Genomic DNA, 22,069 nt, shown 5'->3' with positions numbered 1-22,069 from the left:
CTGTGGGTAGTTTTGTTGATTCTCAAAGGCCCACAGTGCTAGTATTTGATTATCCAGATCACCTGTGGGATGCAGAAGCCATGGCTATCTTTTTTTGAATTGAGACTGAATTCCAATGTCTTAAGGTCTCATTTGGCTAGATCAGGGGGCTTATTAGGAAGACCAAATGGATAGCCCCATATGATTTCATGTTGCTAATGTTGCTTAAGTGTTGTGAGTGAAACATGTTGTGGAGCACTTCCGGGGAGGGTGGATCCCAAGGAAGTGGCAGGGCTGTGCGCCCCGCCCCCTCAGTCCCTGGTGCTGTGGGGCTAGAACTCCTCGTGTGCATGGTTTCTTTTGTTGTTGCTCCTAGTGTTTTGCTGACTGTGGGTTCTTTCTGTTGACAGAATTGTATGTAAACCCCAGCAAATACAGTAGACCACATTAGTGCTCTTGTGGTTGTTTTGATAGAGCGGAGTTGTGATGTGTTTGTGCTCTTCTGGTTGGTGTGTGTTGTGATGCCTATCTGTGTCAGAAGCCCCCGGGGCAACAGCTCTGAGGAACCTTTGGTGTCCAAGTGGGATGGTTTGGAAATGGTCGCTCTAGGTGAATCTAATCAGCCCTTCAGTGTTTCTGAGGACTCTGGATACCTAGTTTCTGAAAGCCTTTGTCTTCACTTGACTGACCCAACTGAATTGTGATGTAGGACTGTATCCCAGCTTGTATGTAATAGTTATTTGGAGAAGCGCCTGTCTTACCACACCTCTCTCTTAAGTGAGAGAGATGTTTGATAAACACCTTTGCACATTTTCTGCCATTCTTTGTTGTCTCACAACCATGCCTCTGAAACTGTGTATCAGATTTCTCTCTTGTCTCACTGTATTGTCGTGGCTCTCAAAGTGGTGATCTGTCATTTATGATCTTCAGGCCCTCACGTACTTCAGTGCTGAGGTTAACAGTGTGCTCTTTACACGTGGGTGCTGTCATTAGTGAAGGGGAAGATGATACCACACACTGGAAATAGAACTGCCTTATGATCCAGCAATCCCACTACTGGGCATACACACTGAGGAAACCAGAAGGGAAAGAGACACGTGTACCCCAATGTTCATCGCAGCACTGTTTATAATAGCCAGGACATGGAAGCAACCTAGATGCCCATCAGCAGATGAATGGATAAGAAAGCTGTGGTACATATACACAATGGAGTATTACTCAGCCATTAAAAAGAATACATTTGAATCAGTTCTAATGAGGTGGATGAAACTGGAGCCTATTATACAGAGTGAAGTAAGCTAGAAAGAAAAACACCAATACAGTATACTAACACATATATATGGAATTTAGAAAGATGGTAACAATAACCCTGTGTACGAGACAGCAAAAGAGACACTGATGTATAGAACAGTCTTATGGACTCTGTGGGAGAGGGAGAGGGTGGGAAGATTTGGGAGAATGGCATTGAAACATGTATAATATCATATATGAAACGAGTTGCCAGTCCAGGTTCGATGCACGATACTGGATGCTTGGGGCTATGGGGAGGGAGGAGGGAGGAGGGTTCAGGATGGGGAACACATGTATACCTGTGGCGGATTCATTTTGATATTTGGCAAAACTAATACAATTTTGTAAAGTTTAAAAATAAAATAAAATTAAAAAAAAATAGATTATAAGGACTTGGATGGGCTTCCCAGGTGGCGCTAGTGTAAAGAACCCACGTGGCTATGCAGGAGATATAAGACACCTGTTCAGTTCCTAGGTGGGGAAGGACTTGGATGGTTTTGCAATTAAGTAGTAGTATTCTTTCTTCCTGCCTTAGTAAAAGCGTGTGTTTTCATAATTTAAAACAAATGATTCAACACACACAGTTTGTTATTCTTTGGCATTAAAGGCAATTTTGCATTTGTGATCAGCATTACAAATACTTTTTTTTTTTTTCCCCTTTTTTAAAAATGGTTTGTTTTGGCTAATGTTGCCATCTTCTTTGACCTTATTAGTGACAGTATTGTGAGGTATCAGGGACATTTTTGTGTGTGATCTGTTTAATAGACTCTAGCAGCGAAGGCTGAGATTCTTGCTGCCTCTGTGGGGCAGAGAATCTTTGTTTTGAAATGAGGAAACTAAGAATGCCTAGGATTTCCTATAGCTCAGAGGAAGAGGGCAGCCCACAGATGCTCTGCAGTGGTTTCTGGGGTTTCTGCCTTTGCATCTGAAGTGAATTCTAGATGTTGCTGCTGGGAAAGCAGCCTATTTCTTTGTAAGGAGCCAATGTTTGTAAGAATCCAGGGGGCCTTGGGGATCTGAATGTGATCCTTGCTCCCCTAGCCCCCACCTCACTAACTGAGGTTGATCTGAAGTCAGCCACTGACTGGCAGGGGAGTCTCCTTTGTGTTTTATTCTTAGATACTAACTTTAGGAGGAGTGTTTGGCAGGGAAAGCGTCATAAACCAGGTTGCATGTCTGGCATAGCAGTGCTGGTATTTGTGGGAAGTGGACACTTCGAAAATATGTTTATTACAATTACATTGATTAAGAAATCCTTATCCTCTTCATTGTTAGATTTTAAATGCAATGCTGTCAAACCATCACTGTGTCCCTCTTTAGTTTCTGTGGAGGAGTCTGCCCGAGACCCCGTGCCTCGTGCGTGTGGGGCCTCAGTTCCCCGACCAGGCACTGGACCTGCACACCCTGCAGTGGAGGTGCAGAGGCGTGCCCGCTGGACCACCAGGGAAGTCGCGCCTTATCTAACTTTAAGTTTCTGATATCAGTAAATGAAAATTTCTTGTAACTTGAGGCATTTATCAGCACATTTGATTTCTAAACATTCAAATTATAAGAGAAGTTAGGTTGGCTTCACCTCTGCTTGCATTTCCAGCGTCCTCTTGAAGGACAGCTTTATAAGGGGAGGGAAGTTTGTTCTCCCTGACATGCTCCACTTACTTATTTCAAATGGGAGAAATCTTTTCCATACACATTGCTTTGATGTTCATTTAGAAAAACTTTCCTGGTAGGGACTTTTATTACTAAGTATTCTGTCACATGACTCACTGATTATTTAAGTGTTCTCCAACGTGAATCACTTACTGAATTATGAAAAAATCATTAATTGGAAATCATTAATTAACTAATTAATTAACTAAAATCATTAATTGGAAGCTACTGCTGTTGTAGGAGATGTATGCTTATAGTTAATCCCCTCTTTGAGTCCTTTAGGCCTTTTGAATTAGTTTATTTTGTTAATTGCTCACATATAACAAATGTTGCAGTGCGACCCTAAAGCTTCAGTATAACTGAGAGCTAGCTGCTCTTGGTCAGTCTCAAAGAATTGGGATATAATAGCAGTCGCTCCCTTTGCTCTGCCCGACACTTGGACGAGATGTTCAGAAAGTGTGCAGAGGACAAGTGTCCAGGAGCAGAATCTGTTTCATGTTTGAGCAGCAGGCTCTGCAGTGGCCACAGGCTCTCTCCTACGCTGGCAGTAGTGCTCAAGAATATTTTACAGATGAATAGGTTTTCCTCCCATGCTCACAGTCTCAAATTACAGCTGTGCCAGGAGCTTTGTCTCCAGTTTGGTTAGTAATAATCTTGTGTATCAGTCAGATACTGGGGCTTCAGTTAGGCCTGCAGTTCAGTAGTAACATGTATCCTTTCTGCAACAGCAACAGCATTTTTAGAAATTGGTCCTCAAGAGCCAAATATTGATGATAACTACTAAGGTTTATTGTAAATTTAGAAAGCCATCTAACCAGTGTATGGAAAGAAAAAACAAACTAGCAAGGAGGGCATCTTTTAAAACAGTGTTTTGTAAGTGTGTGTATTAGTATGTTTACACTTGTAAATATAGAAAAGTAGAAAAAAATAGTGAAAGTGAAAAAAAAAATCTTTAAATCTGTTAATAGTGACAATTCTTCAGTAGATCAAAATCTTTCCCAACCAGAGGGTCATTTGCTTTTTCTTTCCTATTTGTTTCTAACTATCGGAAAAGGCAATGGCACCCCACTCCGTACTCTTGCCTGGAAAATCCCATGGACGGAGCACCCGGGTGGGCCTCAGTCTATGGGGTAGCTAAGAGTTGGACACTACTGAGCAATTTCACTTTCACTTTTCACTTCCATGCATTGGAGAAGGAAATGGCAACCCACTCCAGTGTTCTTGCCTGGAGAATCCCAGAGACGGGGGAGCCTGGTGGGCTGCCGTCTCTGGGGTCACACAGAGTCGGACACGACTGAAGCGACTTAGCAGTAGCATTACTTCTTTGTCCTTTAAATTTAGAAACATAGGATTGTTAAATGTTTTTTAAAAGAATTACTTTCCCAAATTAGTATTTCCACAGCTACACTTTTAAAGTAAAGTGTAAAGTGTTAGTTGCTCAGTCGTGTCCCTACTCTTTGCGACCCCATGGACTGTAGCCTGCCAGGCTCCTCCGTCCATGGGATTTTCCAGACAAGAATACTGGAGTGGTTGCTATTTCCTTCTCCAAGGGATCTTCCCAATCCAGGGATTGAAGCCTGGTCTCCCGCATTGCAGGAGACCACCTGAGCTACCAGGAAAGTCACACTTTTAAAAGTTATATTTTTAAAACAGAGTTAATGTAATTTAAATGTTTATAAAAATTATCAGTGTTTTGAACAAATATAAATTACATTTCTGGACTAATTTGACTTTTCAAAAATATCTCTTTTGAGCAGACATTATGCCAGTGTTGATATAAAAGCAAGAATATTATTCTCCAAATTATGAAAATACACAAATGGAGGGGGGGGTGCGGAGTTTCTTAATTTTAAAAGTATCAGTGTTACTTGTTTTTATTTTTCATTCTTTCTCTTTTTTTCTTATTTATCTCGGCAGGACATTCAGTGTGAGAGTTTAAAATCAGTATATACAAGATGACTTTTAATTTGTAAATTTTATTTGGTATGAGGTACTATAGCTAGCAAGCAGGCTATAGATTTTAAGTTATAAAATAAAATTTGTTTGTATTTGGAATATATGGAGTTCTTCATTTAGTGTGGAAAAATGAAAATGAGAGACCGACTTCTTTTCCTTATATACCTGCTTATTGTCTTGTCATGTGAAATGCATCTTGTATACTCTGTGCCTCTGGCTTCTCTTCTGTAAAATGCACTCAAGAATTGTAATTGACTGCCTTCATCCCTTTTGAGAACGAGGACACGTGCTTGAAGTCTTTGGAAGACTAACTGCCACCTTGTGTATTTTTGTATACTAACTTGCCTTGTAAGTATGTGCTGTGTATTGTTCACAGTGGTGCAGTGTGACATTGTAAACTTTTTTATGAGAACAGCAGCTGTTTGCATGCCTCCACGTGAACCTGTAACTTTGTTACTGTTTCACACTTTCTGAACCCGTTTCTTTGCTGTCCGTAGTGGGAACTGTCCTCTGAACATCTCCATGTTCAGCACAGATCCTGGGTGGGCAACGGGTGGGCGACGGGAGGTGGGGTCCTGGTCTTCTGTGGCTGTCTGCTGGTGTTGTGCAGAGACGGTACTGAGGGGGCGTGGGGATGGAGAGGGACTCGTCACCTGAGGGGCAGACAGACAGCCTTCTGCTTCCTCACTACCAGGTTTGCTTCCACACGTTATGTGCCCTGCAGTCTGAGTCATGGGTTGGAGGGTCAGGTAGAACTTTGTTTCTAACATACAGAAAGTGGGGTCAAGGGGGGATGCCAGTATAGGGTTTGGGAGACTCTGGTTGTAGTCTGGGGGCTGGTTCTCGCTTTTACCTGTTCTGGGCTTTTTTCCACGTGTAAAGGAGGAGGCGGCTGGGCATAAGGACACAGGGGGAGCGAAGGGGGCCGTTCTTGCACTGAAAGCCTTGCTACCATACCGTTCTGAAATGGTGACTAACAGTATGTAGAGTCCTCAGAACTCCTGAGGATTGTTCCGTGTGAACTGGTTCAAGGCTGGCTCCTCAGGACGTCCTTTGTTTTTACATGTGGGGCTGGTTTTCAGTGCCCCACAACTTGGTTGCATTCCTCCAGCGTGATCAGAGAGCACTTGTGGTTAAAAGCCTGGGTCCCTCAAAGCATCCCTAAGGGCTGTACTGTGCAGGTTTTTTTCCTAAGTGCTATTGTGTTTTTCAGTGATAAATTGTTCTTATAAGCAAGATTACAATTTTTGTGTGTGGTTATTTAGTATTTGTGAAGTTTGCTTGGAAATTTTCAATCTTGCAGAAGTGGCTTTTCTCTAGTTTGTCATTTTGTGTTTTTGTGATGTCTTTTGTCCGTCTTTTTCAGAGAATCCGGTCGACAGTGGATGAAAAAGAGCAGAAGCAGCTCCTCATGGATTTGGATGTAGTGATGCGGAGCAGTGACTGCCCATACATTGTTCAGTTCTATGGTGCGCTCTTCCGAGAGGTAGGAACAGGCCATCTGGGTCTTAGCTGACCAGTGGACAGCTACTTGGAATAAGTAAGAGAATGGCAGCATTTGATTCTCATCTTCAGTTAAATGCCTTACATTAGTAATATGTTGATTTCTCAACATTTTAGTATATCACTGTGGTAATTTACTCTTAATTTCTGCAGCTCGTGTTCCTTGGGTTGGGGGTGAATTTCATACTTTAACTAGTTAGTTAATTATTTTTTGACTGTCATTTGTGAATGCCATATTTCCTTCTTCATTTATAAATGTTTTCTGTTTTTTAAGAACCTGGCACATCAGCTGGCTTCTAAATATGTTACTGTTTTTAGATCTATCTCTTTTTGTCCTTGAGCTCCCTCAGTAACCCCCAATCCCCTTTTTAAACCTTTATTCGTTTCCATCGTCAAATGTTATCTGCCTTTAACACAAGCATTTATTTGTGTCTACCCACAATCCTGAGTAAAATCCATCAGACAGGGAAATTAACAGCTATGGTAGAAATCCTTTCATTTTATTCCGTTTTCTAGATTTTTATATAGAAACTAGAGCTTCAATTTCTTGGTTTCAGGATCGTGTTTCTCTTTTGGCCTCTGCCTATTCTATGTCCTGATGTAGGTTATCACTTCTGCCTCCAGCTCTCAGCATACTTACTGGCTTCCGGTCACCTCGCTACCTAAAGCAGGAAGTGAGTTAGGTCAGGAAGTAGAGCTGGAGCTATCAGTGAATACATGTGGTGTCCTGGACAGTTGTCACATGCTTGTGATGTTCATTTAGAAGAATGGGACTTGAGCTGAACTCTTAAGCATTTTAAATACTCATTCTCATTTTGAAAATGTTAGGACGAGCCAGTACCGGCAGGTTTGTTATGAACTGGTGAGAAAAAAATGTGTCCCACCCCTTCTCCTTTTTGGGTCTGGGTCACAGAGAGTATAGTCTTGGTTTTGTTATTGTTATTGACTTAAAAAGTACTATGTTGTAAGACTGAACTGAATGTTACACTGAATAGAAGTATGTACTAATGGAAATATGAACTCTTACAATTAGAGAAGACCTTAGAGGTTCGACAGTTAATTCTTCGCTAGTCCTGAAGTTTTTATGTATTTTTCTGTACTCTTGATAGATGATGATAGTAACTGGTAGCATTCTCCTTCGTGATACTGCCATCCCTTTGTTGAATCACTAAGTTAATCACTAAGAAGTTCTTTCTAGACTTCCTTAGCTGCTTCTCCTACCCTTGTACTTTTGACCTGAGTGTTCATTTTTATGACCAGGTCTGTTGAATTTGTTCACTTTCTTCCCCATTTCACATAGTATTACATCAGTCACATCGGCACACGTAGTCAAGTATACAGACACAGAGCTGCACCCTGCACTGAAGTATTATACACTGGCATTCTGTTTGCAAGATGATGAATCTGGAACTTTGTTCATGTTGCACAGGTTATGTAAGCGGCAGTGACATTGGCTGAATTTAGCCACCTCCTCCCTTTCTGACCCTACTTCTGTCTTATCTTCTCCCTTTCCTTCCCCGCATCTCCCCACTGCCCCCAACACACACACACACACGTTTTCAGTGTAACTATGGAAGTAAAATTGACAGTTGGCTGCACTGTGGGATTATCACCATAGTCAGGATAGTGAATGCACCCGTCTCTCCTCAGCTTCCTTGTGGCCCATAAGTAATGCACACTTCTCTCTACTCCACTGTCCTCAGGCAACCGTAGGTCTGCTTTCTGCCATGTGAATTGATTTGCATTTTCTGCAGTTTTGTGTAAATGGAACCATACAGCATGTACCACTCTTTCATTTGTTGTCTTTCACTCAGCATAATTGTTAATATTTTGCAGTTCAGTTTCTTTCAAAGAGTTTTATTCAGGTTATCTGTTTCTTCTTGAGTGATACTTGGTTGTTTGATTATATTTTCAGAAATCTGTGCCTTTTATCTAACCTGTCAAGTTAGTTGGTATAAAGTTATTCATAACAACTCTATACTATCATTGTAATACCTGTGGAATCTTTAGTGATGTTACCTCCCTCTCTCTCTCTCACTCCTGATATGATTTGTATCTAATTTATTTTTTCCTGATTAACCTGGCTGGACATTTTGCCTCATTTATTAGATGTATTCCCAGCTGTTTTTTCCTTTCCAAATGAGTGGTGTCTTTTTAACCATTTCATTTTCTAGGTGCTTCCAGTTGGTATATAAAAATTATGTTATTGGTTTTGTCTGGATATTGTCTCTGAAACCCTTATCTTGATCTTAGTAGCTAAATTTCGCTAACCTCCACCTTCCTGTTCAGTAAATCCACATTCAGTAATTTTTATTTTTGTGTTTCAATTGTGTGGTCATCCTGTGTTTTGCTTGAACATGGAAGTAATGTTGCTGTCAGTGCCTTTTGAGGGAGCTCTGACTATTCCTCTTTTTTTTTTGTAAACGCAGCTCATTGCTGCTGTCCCCAGTTATGGCTCAAAGGAGCTGCCAGGAGAAAAAACATTTCCATTAGTTATGTGCCCTAGAAACTACGAGGATTTCTCCCTCATTCCATGATTGCTCTTTGTCTTTTGGTTGCTTTCATGTTTTCCATCCTTTCCCCCTTTCCCCTCATTTTCTTAACTCTTGTTTTTAGCCCCTGCTGGGCACTTTACTTTGTGCTTTACATAAGTTAACTCATTTGATCTTCATTAGAGTCCACTGAGGATGGGGCTATCCCATTTCATAGATGTGGAGTTGACGGGGCCCAAGCTGATCCAAGTAGAAAGTGGGAGAACCTGAATGAGTACATCAGGCCTTCCCATTCTTAACAGTGATTTTCCCACTTCACTGTTACTGCAGTTAAGCTCCCTCCTCACTGTTTTTCTAAGTAGGTAGGTTAAGTGTATTTTTTCTCGAATTAAGAAATTCTAGTAAATCTGTTGAAATGGTGTCTTTAGATAAAAATAAATTCAAGTGTGTGTGTTAGGTTAATAGTGTTAGTCTCTTGTGAAGGCCGAAGAGCACTGAAAGGAGAAAGAGACCTCAAGAGGAAAGTTTGGAATAACTATAAGTGCAGGTTCCCTGTGTCAGATATGCTTTACAAGGTGTGGAGCTACGTGACTGTGGTAGCAGACGGTTCTGTTTTAAGAGTGAGGTTGTTCATCGCAGCAGTCATGGCCGCATGTGCGCTCTCTGCATGTAAATGAGGTGTCCTGCACTGTAGGTGTTGTTAGGAGAGTGGAGTTAAGTCAGCTGGATTCTGTTTACGGCTCTGTCACTGCTTAGCAGTGTCGTTCCGAACAAGCCGCTTTACTTCAGCAGGCGTTGATCTCTCAAATAATCCGGGCCAAGTGTTGGGGTGGGAGGTCTGTACGAGAAAATCTCTGAGGATACATCTGGATTCAAAAATTAGTAACCACACGCAGAATTTTGTAAGGGTAGTGTTTGCCATCATCCCAGTATCTCTGTCCATTCTCCAGGTGCGTCGCGGTCCTGTTTACATGTGCACACGCTGGCAGCGCTGTAAACATGGTGTTTGCTCACGTGTCCCAGTGAGCTGTACGCCTTTCAGAATAATTGTATCTAATCCTTTTAATAATGTACCACTTTTTCTTGTGAGGTTTCTAGTTTGTTTTTGTTTCTTTTTTCCTTTTGTAATTTATGAACTCTTTAAGTTAGATCTCTAGTCAGGGAGTGAGCCTATCAAAGAGTATAGGCACTTTTATTTCTCTTGTTTTATTGTCAAATTGCATTCAGGCTGGTTTAAAACACCCTATAGCGCTGCCAGTAGGTTTTGAATGGTTTGGTGTGATTATAGCCAGCATTTGTTCATTTAAGGTGTGTTTATTGAGCCCTTGTCCTGGTGGAGTGTGTGTTCCAATAGGAAAGATGAGTGAGAAACATAAGCAGAGAAGAATGGTATTTTATATTAGAAGATGGGGAGCACTCTACGAGTAGAGCAGGTAACGGGATGTGAGGAGGATGACTTGCCCTGGGAATCAGGCATCTTCAGCCTTGGCCACTGAGAAGGTAGTGTTTGAGCAAGGACTTTAGGCATTGGGTTCGCTTTATGTATATTTTTTCTTTCTTTTTTATGAATTTGAGAAGCTGACATAATATCTCAAGATTACTGTAATCTGTTTACTTTCTTAGTGAGAACAGTTTCCCACATATTTTCTATTTTTATATTTAATTTTGGCAAAGTTTGAAAATTTCATGAAAATCCAAAGGTTTTCTATGTAAGACTGTGCCTGTCCTTAAAATTAAGAGTGGAGAAAATTGGGCAACTAAATTTGTGTTTGAACATGAGAATATTCAGTCCAGGGCTTTAATAAGGAACAAAAATTACCACTCATTTAAAGTTAAAAAAAAAATTCTTCTCCCTTTGTATTTCTGTTTTAAGTGAAGGAAAGGTGTGCTTAATGTTAAGCTGTGTAAGAGTGACTCGTATCTGTTATTTTGTAGGGTGACTGTTGGATCTGCATGGAACTCATGTCTACCTCGTTTGATAAGTTTTACAAATATGTATATAGTGTATTAGATGATGTTATTCCAGAAGAAATTTTAGGCAAAATCACTTTAGCAGTAAGTACCTGGTTTTCAAATTGTTCGGGCTATATATACTTGCATAAAGGTGCTGCTGGAGTTACGAATGTCCTTCACAGAATGTTATTGACCTTCCTGGAAAATCATTTGTAATAGGAAAAGAGACAAAGTCTCTTCTGTGGGGTCATTAACAAAATAAGTCATGAGAACAATTTTCACAGTACCGACCTACAGATACTTTTCATTGTTGAAAAGTACATATTGAAGTCGTACATTTCAATAGTAAATACTGCAGTGTTCTTGTCATTAAAATCATAGTGAGCCATAATAGATTGTGCTGTAAATAAGGCTAGAAAAAAGCAATTTTCTGTTCCTCTTTCCCTTGTTACTTTAACTATTTTTAAATAGGTTACATTATTACAGTTCCCCTTAAATTAATTAGAATTGCAGCAGTTTCCCTGAAGTTCTTTAAGTGAAACTCTTAGCCCAAGTCTGTTTTCTTTTGCTTTAAGATTTGGGCTGTTCTGTCTAAACTAAAATTGTTGACCAGCAATTTCAGTTACCAACATTACTACTAATTTGATAAAGTAACTTTTACCATAGTTCAAAAAAAAGAAAAGAAGTACTGTTTTGCTTATGTATTTATAGTTTTGAAAGTGAATTCACGATCATTTTCTTTCTTGTTCTTGTAGCTAACAAAGGTCATTCACAATTTTTTCATAAAAAGTAAAACATTATTTTTAATAGGATATAATTAATAAGATTTCTTAGAAACCCCTGAGAATCTGAATTAATGGTGACCTGGGTTAGTGGATGTGTAAACTAAACTTTATAGGAAACTGTAAGATAGGTTTTCTGGTTTCATGTAATCTCCTCTTTCTTCCCTGCCTCCTCCACATCCAGTATGGTCTGCTGTTAATTGTCAGTTTATTTGCTTAATCACTAAAGGTTAATGTTGCAGTATATAGATAGCCTCTGAACTGTTTTTTAGTTGTAAGAAATGTGTGTGTATAATTGGGCTTTAAAAAGTCAGATTAAACCTAGTCATTATAATATTAAGATTCATAGATCCCATGTTAATATTTTAATTTATTTATCTGAATTAATGGTTAATTTAAATGTTTTATGAGCTAAATGTTAAGATATATACCCTTTCATATAATTTTATAAAAAGAAGCTGTCTAGTATAAACAACCTTATACTAGAAACTTGTTCATTATTCAGACAGGTATATGAAGTTTTCTGTTGTTCAATTTAGTCATCTCTCCAATTTACCATACCAAGCTTTATTTTGGAGCTTGTTGCTATTCATAATTACTATAATAGAATAACAGTAGAATAATAATAGCTTATGGTTATTGAGTGTTTATTTGTGTCAGGCCAAGATCTCATGACATTTTATGTTCATAGCAACTCTCAGTGGTAAATAGTGTAACCCCCTTTTTGCAGATGACAGATCTAAAGCGTGAAGAGTTTAAGTACTTAATTTGCTGTGAAATTCATACATTTGTAAGTGTAAATGATTTAAGTCCAGGCAGCCAGACCCTAGAATGCAGCTGTTAAGCACTCTATAACAGGATGATCTAGAAACTGGAAAACATAAAATGATTTTATCCTATATTACAATATATGTAGTATGTACTAATAAATCATTTATTACATATTTGCCTGCGTTTCTAGACCTGGTGATCATCTTTTATATTAAGCACAACATTCAAAATTACTTTGTGTTAAATCCCTCCTTGCTAGTTAAAAACCCCTTGAACAAGCCTGGCTGTGTGAAACATTTGAGCTTGTGTTTCGCTCTTCTAACCCTTGATGGCTTGATGGCAGTGGAGACTTGACCTTCCTAATGGTTGGCCAGTTTGTCACTTCTCTTTTAGTCTGAGACTGTAGAAATTTTAATTGAAGTCTGTTTCCTCTATTCTTTGAGAAATCTTTGATTTCTTGATCATGAGCAGTGATCGAACAGTAGGATAAATTCTGGCTCTGCAAACATAACTTTGCAGGTTCCATATCCAGTGAGGGTGAGTGAGTGTGAGAGTTTGGAAAAACGTGCTAAACAGGAACCATGACTATGGGATCCTTTTGTATTAAATATATTAATATCTATTCTTGAAAAGTTCGATGGTATGAGAAAGATTTTATAGCTTTTTAATGACTCATTTTAAAATTGGTAAGTTACCTGTTTTTTAGCTGTCAGAGAAGAGTATATAAAGAAAGCTAAGTTTTCACATCTAAAATCATAATTTAGCATCTTCGGTTAACATAGAACGGGGACAGGATATTGAAATACTCAGCTTAAAAGAAGCCGAGACCTATCTGTGCTGTAACTTTATGACCAACTGCTATGCTGTTTGGTTAGAAGGAAACTGATGGCTTGTCCTGTCTTTCTCTGTTTTTTCTCCCTAGACTGTGAAAGCACTAAACCACTTAAAAGAAAACTTGAAAATCATTCACAGAGGTGGGTATGACTGTAGCAGCCTTTTTACCAACTAGGGTCAGTTAGCTTTTTTGCTGTATTAGAGTGCTTTTGATTACAAGTAATAGAAAAGCCCGTTAACTGGCTTAAAGTTCAAAGAAACTCATTATCTGTCATAGTGAGTCCAAAGGCAGGGTGGCTCCAAGCACAGTGGTTAGGCTGAAGCTCTCTCCATTTGGCTCGGCTCTCCTTAATGCGTCGGCTCCATTCTCAGGGGAGTAACAGCTGAAGCAGGGCCTGTGTCACATCCGGACGTGTTGGCTCCTTGAAGAAGCAGCTTTCTCTCCTCATGTGGCTGTCTTAGGAGCAGAGAAATCTTCCTTATGTCTCTCTAGTATCTTCTCTTGTCTCATTCACCCGAGTTTCCTCATGCCCTCACCTAAATGAGTCCCTCGTGAGAAGCATTAGTCTACCCTGATAAGCTCAGGCCAGTCAGGGCTCAGTGCTTGGAGGTATGGGTGGACCTACACTGGAGGCTGGAGATCTCAGTAAAGCCGAAGTCCCCAGAGTAAGGACGGCCTGGTTAGCGGATGCTTGATAGGCAGTCAGCTGTGTCAGTGATAGTAAGTGCTCTTCTCTGGAGTTTTTGGTAGATCACCCTCTGAGTTATAGACAGATACTTTTGTATTCTATATTTATTTTTATCCTTACTTTTTATTCATAGAGCCATGACAGTGACAATGAAATGGATTGAAAGATTGAGAAAGGTACAGAGAATTAGTGAGTGAGGGGGAGAATTGGCCAACTAGCTGGTTTGCACCGACTGGCCGAATTAGTTGATGGTCAGTGAGGAGAAGGTGGTAACCTAGGGGCCATTGTGGCCAAATTGTGTAAAATCTGGTGAAACAAATGAAAAGAACTTAGCTTTCCCATGTGTGCAGAAAAGTGCACCCACTCTGTAATAGGTATTTTCCTTTCCACAACCCTGTTAGGAATTGTTGCTTATATTTTGTAGACAAGGGGATCATGGGTGCTAAGTGAGAGTTCAAAAGCTTGCTCTAGGTAGAGTTGTGAATATCAGACCTAGGGCTCACACCTTTGCTTTTCTGACCCCAGAGCTTGTGGTTTGATGAATGTACTGGGTTGGATACTCTTCTTAGTTAGATAAAGCTCTGCTTAAACAAAATTGTGGGTTTAAAATTTGTGTACTTTGCATTTAGTTGTATCATCTTTGACATGTATTTTAAAGTAGCTTGGGCTTCCCTGGTAGCTCAGATGGTAAAGAATCCACCTGCAGTGCAGGAGACCTGGGTTTGATTCCTGGGTTGAGAAGATTCCCTGGAGAAGGGAACAGCTACCCACGCCAGTATTCTGGCCTGGAGAATTACATGGCCTGGAGAATTACATAGTCCTTGGGCTCACAAAGAGTCGGACATGACTGTGCAACTTTCACTCACTCGCACTCATAAAGTAGCTTAGTATTGTGCATGTTATGACTGTTCAGTAATGAATCTGAAACAAGTAAATGAATATGTCTCTTGATGAGAACAAAGAAAACTTTATAGAATGCCTAAATTTAATATAAGACATTTTTTTTTATAATGTGTTTTTAGCATTCAGAAAATTTTATCATCTTCTTATCTATCTGAATTTTACAGACTTGATCACTTATGTTTCCTAACATTTTCCCAACATTTTTCCTTGGACTTCTTCAAAATGTAGCTCATTTGATTAATTACTTGAACGTTGAATGACATCTGTGTCTTGCAGATATCAAACCTTCCAATATTCTTCTGGATAGAAGTGGAAATATTAAACTCTGTGACTTTGGCATCAGTGGACAGCTCGTGGACTCGATCGCCAAGACGAGAGATGCTGGCTGCAGGCCCTACATGGCAGTAAGTGCAAGTCCAAGCCTTCTTGCCTGACAGTCATTGCACAGAGAGCCTGTGCCCTTTGGTGCTGTACTTGCAAGGAATCCGCTTTAGTCACGCAGTTTCACTATACTAGAGTATTTGCCTCTTTCATGAAGACCAAACTCAGTTCTAACTTTGCTACGAAACTTGTCAAAATTTTCCCAGTGAACTCCTGCTTCATGATCTTACTCTGTTCCTCTTGCCTGGCACTTAGCATATATGGTCTTTTCTGATTATTGTTTTTTCATTATATTCTAGTTATTTCTCCAAAGGCCTCTTTGTGTTTCTAGACCAACCCTCCCCCCATGTTGTCTCGACTGTAGGGGGTGATACTGTAGTAGAAACATGGGTAATATAAGTGGTGCTATTTCCAATTAGAGGAGAATGGGAATATAAGTTCCTCCCAGAACTCAGTATGTCTCATAGAGTCTTTAGGGGTGGAGGAAGCTCACTGACACTTACAAGGGTGAAGGCCTCAGGGGTTTCCCAACCTGGAGCATCACAGTACCTGCTGATACATAGGGAAGCTGCTTACACTGATTGGTTTATTTTATAACCAGCTAAAATACTCATACCTTTTTTCTTAATAGGTTTCAGATGGTACTCAAGATACCATTCTGTAATCATTTTTGCCTTTGCCTTCTTCATATTTATTGATCTTTTTCATATCTATCCGTCTACCTACCTATAATCATATATATGTGTGTGTGTGTATATATATATGTTTTTTTTTTTTACTTTTCTTGTGTTTATTTTTCTTGCTTTGCCTAGAATTAGATCATTGTTGATTGACAGTGGTGATAGTTGGATTCATCTGTTGCTTGACTTGAAGGCAAATGTCTTTTTCTGGTTTACTAAGTATATGTGTCTATCTGTGAGTGAGAATGTGTGTGTGTGTATGAGAGAGAGATAAGAAAGAATCAGGAAGGGCTGTTAGATTTTATTAAATGCCTTTTTGGCATCATTCAGTATATGATGAAATGTTTCTGTGTAGCTATTGACATGACACATCACAGTAACATATTTCCAGTGGTTGAACCATGCTGGCATTCCAGAGGTGATCCCTACATGGTTCATATTGATATGCTTAATATGTTTTTACATGTGCCATGTTAATATTTATGATTGCTACACAAAAATGTTTGAGATGGGTTTATAGTATACATTGTAAAGGTATTAGATGGGTTATGCTAGTTTTAAAAATCAAATTGGGAAAATTCTTTTCTCTTTATTCATACATTAAAGTATTGATCATCTAGTGATCAAAGACGTAACTTTGACCTCCTTGAGCTCAGGAAATTTTCCCCAGAGCTCAGAAGCATTGTGCTAGTGTAGTCTTCTGCTCTTTGAGGCTGAACCCCATCTTGGCCAGGTGTCTTTGGGGAAAGATACCTAATTATATGAAAACTGAAGTTTTACTGTTTCCTTAGCATCACACATGTGTGTGGGTGCATGTGCATGTGTATACATATGCGTACTTTCCATTTCTTACTGTTTTAAGTGTCAGAGCTGTTCACTGAAGTGTTTTAAGTACCAAGTATGTGGTAGTTTAGAGTCTGTCCAGTCTCTGTAAATACTCCTCCCTTTGAAAAGCGGTGACTAAGTGCAGCGTTGAGTGTGGACTGAACTCAGTGGCTCACTTCTCGTGAACTGTGTGTGGCAGCAATGAACACATCCCTCTGAGGACAGGTCATAAAGAGGCAGGTGGCTTCTTTTCTGTTTTCTTTCTTGGATAGCTACTTGCGGGGAGCCCAGCTGCCATGTTGTAAGGACTTGAAACAAGCAGCATTACAGAGACACTCATGTGCTGAGGAGCAGGGACTCCCTGCGATAACCGTGTGTAAGCTTAGTGATGCGTCTTCCAGCCCCGGGGAGGCCGACAGCCCTGGCTGACTGCTTGACTGAAGCCTCATGAGAGACCCTGAGTCAGAACCCCTATCACAAACACTCGCTGATGCCTGACTCACAGAAACCTGAAATAATAGATGTCTGTTGGTTTCAACTATTAAGTTTTTAGGTGCTTTGTTACACAAATAGCTAACTAGTACAAAGTGATTCATGTTAATCTTCTTGCTTATTCCTTGCTTTTTTTAGCGTGTACGTTCCTGCCTTTTGGCACATATTAAAATTCTTCTTTTTAGCATAATAAATGATCAGTTAAAAAAAGAAATATTGGAAAAGGTCTGTTCTGTGTTACTAATTACATTTGTTCAGCATTTTTTGCCTCTTTAAAAAAAATTGAGTTCAAAATTTGATAACATTGTCAATTTCTCCTTATTCCTTTGTTTTTATTTTATATACTTTAATACTGAGTAACTTGAGTTGTATATTTATTATAAATTATATGTTTTAGATATAAAATTGTTTTATCTATTACTTTTTTGTTGTTTGGTTCATGTTACAGACCCTATTCTCTAAGTTGATATTTTCCTATTGAGTTGTTGTTTTTCAATCACCAAGTCATGTCCTCCTCTTTGTGACCCCATGGGCTGCAGCACACCAGGCTTTTCTGTCCCTCATCATCTCCTGGAGTTTGCCCAGATGTGTTAGTTTTAAAAAGCTTTTTGTTTTTCAAACCCATACTTCCTACTTAGTTTTAGGATATAGGATCTTTAATTCGTTTCATGGATCTTAAGTGTCTTCTCCTCTCAAAGAATACTTTTCAAAATTTTAAAAATATTACACATACAAATAAAGAATGAACATGTATCAAGAATGTATTTAACTCATTCATGAGAAAACTGGACAGGCAATTTGGTGAAACTGGCTCAAAGAATGTTTGCATAATTCAGTATTTACAGTCACTAAAGAAAGAATATTGGAATGAAATGTCTAATGAAAATATAAAATTGCCAGTTATCTCCAGGTCAATGAAATAACTTTTGGGGGTTGTTGAACAGAAACATGTGCATCCCTACCTAACAAAATCTGCAGGTTATTTTGTAACTTAAGGGTCTTGGCCCTAATGAAACAAGTACACTTTCACTGATTACTTCACTTTGTCATTTTATTTTATATAGTTCAAGATATTTTAAAGCTTTTTCTTGAGACTTCTGTGATCTATGTGTTGTTATTTAGAAGTGTGTTGTTTAATCTCCAAATATTTGGGGATTTTTCAGGTTTTCTTTCTGTTATTGATTTCTAATATAATTACTTTGTGGTCTGAGAACATGCCTTGCATGATTTCCGTTTTTTAACATAAAGTGTGTTTTATGTTTTAACATAAACTAACATAGTTTATGTTAGTGAATGTTCCATGTGAGTAGGAGAAGAATGTGTATTCTGCTGCTGTTGGATGGAGTATTTTCTTTCTTGATTGACTCTCTGGGATTATTATGTAATATGTATGTTATCAGGTAAATACATATATTTACAACTAAAAGTAAAAGTGAAAAGCTTCCAATGAATATTTATGTGACATAGTACTCATGTCCAAAACAGAATGCATAGGTTTCCAAACGAACTGTTGCCGACAGGCAGAGAACATTACACAGTGACTATTGTGCTTCCCTGGACATTTCTTTCGACAGCAGTTACTGTCAGTCTTAGTTAAGGCTCTATTGTCAGCTCTGTGCTACTGACACCCTCTCTCTCTTTTCTTCTCCATCCCTGACACTCTGTGGATAATGGTCCCTTATTTCAAGAAAATGTAAAGATGCTCCCTTCATAGAAATTACTAACAGTGACTTTTGCTGGTTTTATGGCAGGATCATATACTGTACTACTGGCAGTGCCTTGATTTGGGTAACAGTTAGACTAGTTGCACAAATATCTTTATTTGATAGAAATACAAATTTAACTTCATGGTGAAGAGTGAGTAGAGCAATTATAATAAATTTGGCTTGTATTTGCTTTTGTGTCTCAAATATATTGTAGTGTATCCTTATTCACTGAAGCAAAGAGGGATAAGATCCAAAGACTTACTCTTTCCCACCCCCCACCCCCCGCTTCTTTTTACCATTATTGACTACTAATCTGGCCCCATTGTAATTCTTTGTTTTTTCCTTTTCTTCCCCTTTCTCCCTTCATCTGTCCTCAGCTTCGGTTTTGTAAACCCCTGTGAATCCTTAGGGGGAAGAGTTAGCCTTGTCTTCCCTTTATGGAGGAAGCCACTGAGTTGGGTCTTCCCTTGTTTGTTTTCAGTGTAATGTTGACGTCCTCTTCCTCCCTGTCTGTCCCTGGGCATGGGTTCCTCGAGGACTGTGCTGGCCTTCTGGCTGCCTACTCAGCCCTGCTTCCCTTACCTGCGCCTGGGGTGTGTGCGTCGTGAATGATGTGGCTTCTCTTTGTGTTTCAGCCTGAACGAATAGACCCAAGTGCGTCACGCCAAGGCTATGATGTCCGCTCTGATGTCTGGAGTCTGGGGATCACATTGGTAAGTTCACGTTGACTCTGCCCTGTTGTGCTAGTATGACAAGAAATTTAGAAACGAAAGAAAAGTTAACCAGTCTTCCACCACTCTTAAGAACACATCCCGTGTCTTCCAGTCTTTGATTTTTATATCGCTGTTTCTTCCTGTCCCCCACCCCTCACCCCATGGCTGCAATTGCAGAGACTATATTTTCTAATTGTTGAGAACAAGTTTTTACCTTAAAAATCAAGCTAGAGTTGATTGTTTCCCTCATGGCTCTGTGAAGCTCCTGGGGGTCTTGAATGCAGTCCCTCTGGATCTCTTGACCACAGATAGTTGGAGTCAGAACTACGCTCAGAGCAGGAGCAGGAGGCCAGCTCACTGGGCCTTAGAACAACCAAGAAAGAACTGTCTCACTTCTGGGCTATATTGAAATTTCGGTTCTATTTTAAAAATATATTTATTTGCTGATTTCCCTATACCAAGATTTGTTTTGAAGTCTCAGAATTATTTTCTTGTGCGTGTTGTTTTACCAGGGCTGAGGGGCAGTTTTCTGACTTCAGACAGAGAGCTTCTTCCACACTGGATGTGAATTTTCTATCACTCAGGGTAGGGAGGTTGCTATATCCTTTTTGGTAGGCAGCCCAGAACTTATCCTGCCATCTCCCCCCCATCTTCTTAAGACCCCAGAGCACCAAGACCACAGGTTCAGGGCAGGGGAGTCTTCCTGGAGCTTGTTAAGCAGTCTCCATTTGTTCACCAGCACTGTACGTACTCAGGCCCTCTTACTGAGGCCCACACACCCTGTGAGCTGTCCTTGGTGAGTCATGGCACCACACCTACTGAACTGTCTGTCTAGAGACATGCAGGCTGGCGGCTCAGCTCTGCGCAAGACTCCATCCGGCTTCCCTTGTGACCAAACATGGGGGACACCTCCAGGAGTCTTTTCTCAGCATGAAGCTGCTGACGAAAAGGATTCCTTCCCAGTTACTCAGGAGAAAACACGGAACTTGGGACTCTCTTAGGTCTGGTGACTGGAGCAAGACTTGTAGTTTCCAACTGAGACAGCTATTTGCATAGAAGGATGCAAACAGCTGTCCATTGCATAGAATAAGGATATTCAGTATTCAGAAAAATTCATCAGTGTCCAAGCCAGTTATGCTTAAAAGCAAGTTTTTACTTTACCGTAAGTAAAATTTTTGTTCTGTGAAAAGTTTTAACATAGGAATTTTTTTTTTTTTTTTTTTTTGGCAGTTTCCTTTAATACATCTGGCTAAACTTTGTTTAAAAGCAAGGCATTCAGTACTTATAATTGCTTTATAATTTACTTTTCATAGGCATTATTCTCATAATTGTGTAAAAAGGATGAGATGAAATTAACTTCTGAGATCTGAAGTCTTTCACCTTATAACATGCATCCTGCTCTTTCCTTCTCTTATTAAAACCTGTTCTCAGAAATGAATCTAATGAAGTTATTCCCATTGCTATGAATGGTTAGTGAGGTTTGCTTCTTCCCAAGCATTTGTATTTTCATCAACAAGAAACCACAGGTGAAGGAGTAGATTTCTGTGTGCCTGTGTGCATGCCCGCCGGCCTGGTTCCCGAGGCCCTGTGTAGAGCGGACAGTGCCCAGCTGGGGGAGCATCTTTTGGGGAAGAAGGCTTTTCTCGGCGGCTCCCTTTTGGAGGGTGGCTTTATGTCTGCTTGATCACCTTGCTTTCATGGTGGAAACTAGTACTTTTGACATTCAACTGGACCGACAGAATCAAATCTCAGCCGAGGAAGCTCTGAGCCAGTCTTCTCAGATAGCGCACCCTCTCACGTGCTGTCTCTGATGAGCTTGGGGCCATCTCTGCATGTCAGTCACCTGTCAGTGCACATAAAATGGGGTTCATTTAGGCCACGCTGCAGATTTAAACCTAGTTCTTAGGAAAAGCACACAATTTCTGGGTTTCCATTACCCTCCAAACAGTGGAAATGAGAACACAGTTCACAAATGTATATGACCTGGGGCAGGTGAGGACTTGCCATCCTGATTTCTAAATATCACTTCCACTTGGCTGTAGACATTCTGAAAGCTCATACCTCAACCTTGCCTTGATTTGATTCAAGCCTTTTTCAGGAGTGTCAGGAGTTTTAGAATTGTAATGTGAAGTAACAAATAATGTCCAGCGTATTTTGTTTTTTCCTCTGTGTTTTCTTTAGTACGAATTGGCCACTGGCCGCTTTCCTTATCCAAAGTGGAATAGTGTATTTGATCAACTAACACAAGTCGTGAAAGGGGATCCGCCACAGCTGAGTAACTCTGAGGAAAGGGAGTTCTCCCCAAGTTTCATCAACTTTGTCAACTTGTGGTGAGTATTTGACTTATGAATACTCAAAACCATATGGTGAAAGGGCGGTGAGGTAATTACTTTCTCTTAGCAATGTTGGTACTTTATACTGGGGAAGGAGGGCTTATTTGTATCCCTGTGTCCTCTGAGCTGGGACTCGGGTC

General features: G+C 39.9%; 1 protein-coding gene across 9 annotated transcripts in view; it reads left to right on the top strand.

Moving 5' to 3' along the window:
- Nucleotides 1-22,069, top strand: part of MAP2K4 (mitogen-activated protein kinase kinase 4) — a 104,859-nt gene that overhangs the window by 51,707 nt on the left and 31,083 nt on the right. For all 9 annotated transcript variants that reach the window (XM_045164835.1, XM_044939255.2, XM_044939253.2 and 6 more), the window contains 6 exons: nt 6,239-6,358; nt 10,803-10,922; nt 13,296-13,347; nt 15,076-15,203; nt 19,519-19,596; nt 21,778-21,926. In XM_045164835.1, the coding sequence (XP_045020770.1) occupies nt 6,239-6,358; nt 10,803-10,922; nt 13,296-13,347; nt 15,076-15,203; nt 19,519-19,596; nt 21,778-21,926 (647 nt within the window). The remainder of the gene's footprint in view (nt 1-6,238; nt 6,359-10,802; nt 10,923-13,295; nt 13,348-15,075; nt 15,204-19,518; nt 19,597-21,777; nt 21,927-22,069) is intronic.

This window comes from Bubalus bubalis, chromosome 3 (genome assembly GCF_019923935.1).
Source record: "Bubalus bubalis isolate 160015118507 breed Murrah chromosome 3, NDDB_SH_1, whole genome shotgun sequence".
Classification (NCBI taxonomy): domain Eukaryota; kingdom Metazoa; phylum Chordata; class Mammalia; order Artiodactyla; family Bovidae; genus Bubalus; species Bubalus bubalis.
The sequence above is the reverse complement of the archived record's forward strand: the minus strand, read 5'-3'. Positions and strand labels throughout refer to the sequence as shown.